General features: G+C 35.7%; 2 protein-coding genes across 2 annotated transcripts; both read right to left on the bottom strand.

The window, feature by feature from the left end:
- Positions 1–156: 156 nt before the first annotated feature.
- LOC120003017 (protein CASPARIAN STRIP INTEGRITY FACTOR 1-like) lies at positions 157–1,499 on the bottom strand. Its single transcript, XM_038851904.1, has 3 exons — positions 1,318–1,499; positions 1,151–1,200; positions 157–505 (listed from the first exon to the last, which is right to left on the bottom strand). The coding sequence occupies exons 1-3, from the start codon at positions 1,394–1,396 to the stop codon at positions 365–367; spliced, it is 270 nt and encodes an 89-aa protein (XP_038707832.1). The 5' UTR covers positions 1,397–1,499; the 3' UTR covers positions 157–364.
- Positions 1,500–3,357: 1,858 nt separating this feature from the next.
- On the bottom strand, positions 3,358–7,982 carry LOC120001507 (chaperone protein dnaJ 10). Its single transcript, XM_038849875.1, has 10 exons — positions 7,706–7,982; positions 7,220–7,315; positions 6,828–6,887; positions 6,340–6,422; positions 5,783–5,948; positions 5,557–5,686; positions 5,124–5,282; positions 4,862–5,034; positions 3,953–4,033; positions 3,358–3,851 (listed from the first exon to the last, which is right to left on the bottom strand). Exons 2-10 carry the CDS (start codon positions 7,304–7,306, stop codon positions 3,774–3,776), a joined length of 1,017 nt encoding a protein of 338 aa, XP_038705803.1. The 5' UTR covers positions 7,307–7,315; positions 7,706–7,982; the 3' UTR covers positions 3,358–3,773.
- Positions 7,983–8,351: the final 369 nt, after the last annotated feature.

Below are 8,351 nucleotides of genomic sequence, written 5' to 3'. Positions count from 1 at the left end.
TTATTATTTGATTATAGAGTTTTTGACATAATCTAGGGGTAAGTCTTCTTCTTCTTCTTCTTCTTTTTTCTTGAGCGAGGTGGAAGATTCAAACTTGAGTACCACCAAGTTCATTGTATGCATTAACCACCTCGGCTGATGGGTTGTTAACAACAGTACATGACTAGCAACACAAATGCATCATATATATTTTCATATAAACAAACGGTACATTACACGATATTAGGGTTCAAAACTGACTATATATATATATATGCAACTCACATACGATTTACTAGACATATATAGGAGCTAGGTCTGCTTTTATTTATGTAAATATTGATTGGATCGGATTGGCTGCTTTTTATATATGAACCATGCAGCATCAGTTTTGTATGACTTTGAAAGGAGGCCTAACAAGAGATGGCGCTGGATCATAGTTCCCGTAGTCTTTGGTGTTCACTTTAAGAAGCCTTTCATGGATAATGTTCATTTCCTTGTCCCTTGCTCCATTGCTTGATATTTCCTAACATAACATGCATGCATGCAATCACCAATCATAAGATTATTATTAGACCCAAAAAAAAAAAAGTAAAATAACGAAACTAATTGTATGTACATGGAGAGATTATCAAGACTGACCTGTGCATCGACCAGTGAATTTCAAAATAACATAATATGAATAATACACTGAAATTTGATATATATTTATAATAATATAGTATAAATTATGAAAAAATAATAAGTTAGTTGAGTGATTAAGTGTTTGATATGTGTTTTGTGATACCCAAGTTCAAGTCTTTACATATATAAAACTTTCATCATAAAATAAACGGGTTTGACAGGTTTCACGGGCCAGATCGATAGAATTTTATGGATGGACGGATTTCATGATAAAATGGTCAACATTAGAACCGACCCAATTTTACTGAAAAATATCGATCGAACCAATCTGACTAGTTGTTCGGGTCGGTTCTTAAAACATACATGGGTTACATGCTATTCAGTCAGAGAGAGACTGGAAATTTCCATGTACATATATAGCTTACAGGCTATTTCGCTCTACTATGGTGAGCGCATGGTCGATCGAGCGAAATGCTTAATAACTCTGATTTTGTTGAGATTAAGAGTCACTATTGATAAAATGTAACTCTAAATAAACTATACGAACCTCATCACTGCCGTCAACTTCCTTGGCCAAATTATTTGTGAATCTCCTGCCTGCACACACACATATACACATATATATAGCAACTCTTGTTAATTATTATTTTAAGTTCAGACAAATTGTACCAGCTTAATTCAGTCAGAAAGAGACAGAAAAAGAGAGACACACACCTGCAAAAGAAGTTGAGAGAAATGAAGCTGAAATGAGGAGGAAGAGAAATGTGATCTTCTTGAGGAACATGAGACCCATGATGATGAGCAACTTTGTGTGTATTTCCAATTAAGCTCTCTTTTTTGCCATACAAGAGAATAATTATGCACTAAACTTGGTGCTGGGCATCTTTATTGCAAACAACATTAAACTACTGTAAATGGTTGTCTTTTCCTATCATGATTGATAGTTTATTTTACAAAAAAGAATGCAAACTACTTTGCTTGATAATCTAATTGATAAATCTCTTTGGATCAAACCATATCAACTCGGGAGATGTTGAATTCGATTAATTCATATTCAGAACAATACTGTTGTGGCCACGTGCTAGGTTTTGGCCAATTTACTCTGTCGTCAGGTGGGAACTTCTGACCTAACTGTCCGAGTTTATGCCCATATCGGATGTCCAAAGGACAAAACTTGCATGGTATCGTTCTCGATTACCAAAAAATAATGCAATTTAAGTGTTTATTGGATGTCCAAATGACAAACAAGAAATAAGATTAAAAAAAATATAAAATGACTGCAATTAATTAAGCTGCTCTTTTTTCTTTTTTTTTTTTTGCTTTTTTAGTTTAAAATTACAAATGGAAAAGGGGAAAGGAAACCACTTTTCTTTTGTTGGGGCACTAAGTCTTACAAGTTAGTGGGATTAATTAATATACCTATAACCTAATCAAGATATTAGTATATATTGAGTATGACTTGTAGTGGAAATTATCAAAATCTCCCTCACTCACATATAGTATAGTATAAATGAAACTATATGTGGAAGCTGATAGAGGGGCAGAAGGGGGAAACTTGAGATTCATGACTGGTGATAGGAGTCATGATTGTGCTTTTTTTCATAGCAGAAAAGAAGAATTAGGTTAGCATAAAATAGAATTTGTGGAAGACTAGTGCCTCCAATTATCCTTACAGACAAAGACAACCCACCAAATACAACTGAAGAGACCCCGGTGGAGAAGAAAGGAATGCCACTGCCACTTCCACTGCCACTGTAAGAGATTTTTAAATTATATATGGCTCCGTTTCACATAACTTATTTGCCGTTAAAATAAGTTAATTTATAAACTATGAAAAATAAGTTAATTTATAAGTTGTCGGTGTTTGACGAAACTTTAGCATAAGCTATCTCATAAGCTCTAAAAATATGTATTTAAATTAAATTTAAAAGATAAAAGAAAAACATAAACTCTAAAATACGCTTCAATTTGAAATTTATTTTTTTGAGCTTATTAGAACTTACAAACTAACTTATGTGGGGTGTTTGACAGAGTTTTTTTTGAAAATAAGCTTTGTCAAACAGATTATATATATAAATTGGTGGTTATGGCTTTATCAATTTTCTTAACAGATTCGTTAAAAATACAGATAAAATACAAAACGAAGCATATTTAAGCAATTTGATGTGAGTGCTCTTGGACTGTTAGGACTTGGGACTGCTTTTTAATTCAAGAGTTTCTTAGTATTGAATAATGAGTCATTCATTGCCTTCTCCATTAGCACTAATTAATGTTTTTCAAAGCAAAGTATCATGGCATATATACAGTTATCTATGTGTAGCTCCGTTTCTGGGATTCCAATCCTTAATAGTGTGTCACATTTTTATGCATTTGCAGAAGATGATTAACATATTACATTCCAAGTAACTACCAAAAAGCACATATTAGCTATAAGACGAGAATGTTCGGACATGAAATTAGGCACATAGACCAAGTCTTAGCTCCGATATCATGTTAGAAAATTCAACACAAACACATTAATGTGATATTGTCCGTTCTTTACCAAAGACCCGTGCAGATTTGTTCTTTGAGCCATCTCTGAAATACATAGGCCTAGACAAAGAAAACACATTCATGGCGATATTTTATACGTATGGGTTCACCTTAACCTGTAGTTACAGGTCTATAGCAAGTCAGTACGAAATGTGCAACACAAAATCATTTATAACACTTCTGCAAAGCCGTATCTTACAGAAGATCGGCTCATTACATTCAAAAAATGATATCGAAAATTTTTCATAAGTAATTGAGCGCGGGAGCCAAATGAATCGAAAGATTCATATTTGGTTCGGGAAGGGGTTTTGAAATTAATGGAACTGGGTGGTAAGAGTAATTTTTCATCATCCAGCTCGAGCAAGAATCAAAACATCCAAAAACAAATAAATAGCTCATGGAGTAGGCGTTAATTCTGCGAAGGAGACGTCTCACAGAAGAAAAACTCATAATTTACACAAACAAAACATGGATAAACATAAGATTAGTAGGTACTGGTCATCATGCACACTATAACCTAGGCGTGTATAAAATACAACTGCAGGAGAATAATGTTTAACCGTCAATTAACTGGGAGGAAGCAGTGGAAACAGAAGCAACCATTTTCAGATGAAGCAGAAGTCCCCATGTCAAGGTAACTACGATGATGAGCCTCCACCGCTCGGGTCATTTTCGTGGCGCAAGCTGTTTTCTCTGCTGTAAGCAACTTTAGCACCCTGTGAAATATTAAGAGAATGGACAATGATTAGAATCGAAAAAATGCATATGTGATGACAAGATATCAGTTCCCACTGATATGCATGCATGAAAAGCTGACTTGGAAGATTGTCCCGAGTTTTTTCAATCCCTTGGCCCGTAATTTGAGGACATCTTTGGACACACTTGGGTCTTTAAGCACCTGAAAATGGAAAAGCAGGTGAGATATCATTTCCGCGTATACAAACAAAGTTTGAGAAACTTCCACAGTAACACAAGTTGAACAGTAACAATGGCACATATCTCATTCACTCCACAGCATCAGGGTCTCCAGCATTGGCTAATTTAAGTTCAATGACAAGGATAATTGAGAATAAAGGCAGAAAAAAGCCTAATACCCATTCTGATATTAGATCAGGCATCCAAGCCACGTACATATTCAAAACTTTCAGGTTCGCCAAAGAGGAAAATTACCCAGACAAATACATCAACCATTTGAAGTTCACCATTGCACGTCATGAAGGTTACTCAACAGTCTACAAAGGGATATATTACATGGCATCTTAGGAGAGAGAATGACAGCTATAAGACAGTTATTACCACTATCAACACTCAACAGTAATAAAAAAGTAAACAACTCCTGTGCAAAAAGCTCCCGCAGTGGGCAAGGTCGGGATAGACAAAATGTACGTAGTACGCAAACCTTAGCCCTGCAAAATATGTGGAGATTTTGTTTTCAAGAATTGAACCAATGACCTCTAGATTGCACCCCTGCAACTCTACTACTAGGTCACATGTTCACCAGTAGGGGACAGGGCCGGGAACATGCAAGATCTACGTAGGTCTTCCCCTACATACTATGTGGGGAAGAATCATAAACTGCTGGAAAATCTGGATTTATCCCCTGAAGTTTCTGACGGGCAAACATAACCTAAGGAAGTACTCAAAAGAACCAGCACAATGCCACAGAAGTTATAGCTAGCAGCAAAAAAGCAAAACTAATAAGGGAAAAAAAAGGATTGCGACTCACTGCTTGGCATACTCGTGACAAAGTTGTCTCAATATCCACTACATTAATCTGCCAAAGGGATTGAATCATGGTATCCTTCTTATCTTCAATGACTTTTAGTAAGCTCTCCTCTTTGTTATCTATTTGGTTTAACTTCTTCAGCTCTTCCTGTATTTGGATCAAAGAAACAGCACCTACATAGAGAGAAAAAGTACATCTTGAATCAAGATAAAAGAAAAGGATCCCACTTCACCGCACGGAGTGAGACAAGAAACAACTGTACCTGAAGCTGCCATTACTTGTGATTTTATTTGGTGTCCTTTATCACGTACCCATTCTGCAAAAAATGGTACCTTCATGTAGCGTTTGTCCTTTCCAAGTTCTCTGGCTGCTTTCCTTGTGTATATGTAACCAATGGTATGTAACATCGCCTCACCAAAAGCTGAAAATTTTGAGTCAATGCAAAGTTAAAAAGGAGAAATCCGAATGTATATATTGTTCCTCTCATCATTAGTAAAGATTTTTTGCAAATATAAAGCTGGAGAAAATTTTATTTTAGAAGTATCGAAATAATTTAAATGCAATATCTCAACAATGCAGAGGTTTAGGCTGTTTCAGGTCTTCCAAATTTAACATATAGATTTGTAAAGTTTCTTTACTGCACAATGTAATATTTATATCCATGCGGGGAAATCTTAGAAAACCAAATAGTTTACCAGCTGATGAAAGGCGCCTTGCTTCTGAATTTGCCCATTTTATGAACTCGTCCGTACGACCTTCAACAAATGGTTCAAGATTATTTTTCAGATTTGTTGTAAGCTTGTCTTCCCTCTCTTTCTGCAATGCCTGAAAATCAAAAAGGAAATGATAAATCCCTCAATTCCCTCAATCAGGCATATATGATAAGCAAAATTATTAATAACTTCAATGAGAGAAATATACCTTCATTTTATCCTGAACTTTGTGCTTGCGGACTTCAATATCTTGTGAATCCTCTTCCATTTCAATAGATGACAAAGTGGCTAGAGCCAATTGCCCAACATAATCTTCAAAAAACTCACTCCCAAATAGCATGCCAAACACAGCAGCAGGGTCCACCATGGAGTCACTGAAAAAGACATACCATATTAATGAACACCAGCTTCGAGGATTGGGGGATTCGAAATTCGACATAAAAGCAGGCAAAACCAATTTTAAGTTTTTATAGTGTCCACCGTCCAGCTGCTCTATAACATTTGGATGCTCATGTAAGTTTTCAACCATAAACAGGCCACACCTTGAGAATTGTTCAAGCAATTTTTGATACAAATTTCCTGATACTGACATAGTATATTATTCTCTGAAATTCCACACCATTTTTTGTGCTTGCACTCATAACTAACATGAAAAGTCACTAGTTTCAGGACTGTTTTTCTGTGAACATCTAAAAGGAAGGTGAAGAACTAACTCCCGAAAAAAAAAGAAAAAGAAATACTTGTGCTTATGATCGATAAACTTACTGTGGAACCCCCGCCTTTCCATATTTGTTGTATGCTTCACGCTTCTCAGGATCACTCAAAATCTGGTAAGCCTCTCCAAGTGCCTCTCCACAAGTAACAGAACAACGAAAATAAATAACCAAAAAAAGAGCAGCAGCAGCAACAACAAGAGGGCGAAATCTTCCTATTATGTCATCATTACATGAAATATCAAGATGGCCCAGAGAAATGGCAATAAAGATAAGAAGACGAAGGCAACAAATCAACCAACTTTGATTTCCAATAACTTAAGAAATTAGATTCAAAACAGTAACAATAGATTTAATGAGTTGGTTTTCTCGCAACTTAGATTAAAGCCTAAAAATGATAGTTAGAGTCTTAGACCATTTAAAGCTGAATTAGCAAGCTTTGAAGGGATAGCTTAGCATAATTCTGTCATCTGATCTACTTTCACAACCTCATCATATGATCTCCTTTCCTTTAAAACATCAAGTTTAATAATAGCTTACCTGAAAATTCTCAGCAGCTTTTGGGTCTCCAGGATTTTTATCTGGATGGACTATCCTTGCCTGCAAACGAACAAAAAAACCCTCTTGTTAAATAAATTTAAGGCTTGCTATTGTGCCAGGATACACATTCTCTCTCTCTTCCCGTGCTTTTTAAATAACTCTAAGGCTTGCTATTCAAGCAAACAAACTGATAAAGGTCGCTGGTTATTTCAAGTACTAAGTTTGAAACGCAATAGATGGAATAGTTCAATTGGTGGATTTAACCGATGTCCGACCTCTCCCAAGTGACTAACAGTTTCTGTTTGAAGAACTTGAATAACAAATACCTCATGTAAAATAGTATTAAAAAGGCCGGGGAAAAAACAGTTGAAGAGATTGAAATGAATGCTAACCTTGAGGTAATAAGCCTTCTTGATATCAGCTGGAGAGGCATCAACATTGACACCCAAGCTATCGTAATACCCGGTCTCTTTCACCATTTCTATTGGCTTTAGATGGCAAGTTTGAGATTTACAAGGAAGAAGATAACCAATTAGCTTCATCACCAAATATGCTAGCAATAATAATCACTAGTTCAGACAGCCTATACAAAGTAGCAAACAATAAATCACACAAATCAAACTGCCTTCACCAATTTATACACTGAAATGGGTATTCAATGAGTTCAACGATTAATCAAAGATTCCAAAGAAATGGAATATATAAAACATTCCATCAATGGGAGTGAGAGACAAAGAAGATAAAAACTAGGCGCTTGAAAGTCTAGATCAGCAAAACAAAACAAAACAGAAGAATGAATGAATCTAAGGCCAACGAAATACAGATAAAATTATGAACAAAATGAGATTAAACAACAAACATAAGAATCTTGTACTTACGTGTAGGGATAAAGGTGGGTTATTTGTTTATGATGACTGAAAAAACAGTGAAAAACAAGGACACCCAGAAAACAATGGAATCAAATGCAAACCAAGTAAAGAAGATTTGATGGATCTGTTTATTTTCATGAACCAGAAGGAAAAGGAAACATAAACAGACACGGCTGAGGAAACAATCGAACGGCGTCGTTTTCTTCGTGGTTCATAAAGACAGTAGGGCAGCGTCGGTCATGTAACAGGGAATGCCTGTTACTCTGTGCTGGCCACATGCCCATCAAAGCTTAATATAATAAGATTCTCAATATCAGACTCAAATACACACACACAAAAAAAAAAATAATAATAAATGGGGAAACAGCCATTTCGTTACTGAAAGTCTGAAAGATGGGGCTTAGTGCGAATTTACTGCGGAGGCTCAGATCAAGGCGAACATGGATAGAGGTGGAAAAGATCGGTTCCGGGTCGATTTTGAATCGGATAAGACCACGTGTTTTTTAAATATTTATAAGTCTGAACATAAGCAGAGGTGGTAAAAATAAAAATCGATTACGAGTCGATTTTGAATTAGACATATCATGTGTTTGAGAAATATTTACATGTTCGAATTTTAATCAGGATTCGATTTCAAACGTACTTAATTGATCAG

This window comes from Tripterygium wilfordii, chromosome 7 (genome assembly GCF_013401445.1).
Source record: "Tripterygium wilfordii isolate XIE 37 chromosome 7, ASM1340144v1, whole genome shotgun sequence".
Classification (NCBI taxonomy): Eukaryota; Viridiplantae; Streptophyta; class Magnoliopsida; order Celastrales; family Celastraceae; genus Tripterygium; species Tripterygium wilfordii.
The sequence above is the reverse complement of the archived record's forward strand: the minus strand, read 5'-3'. Positions and strand labels throughout refer to the sequence as shown.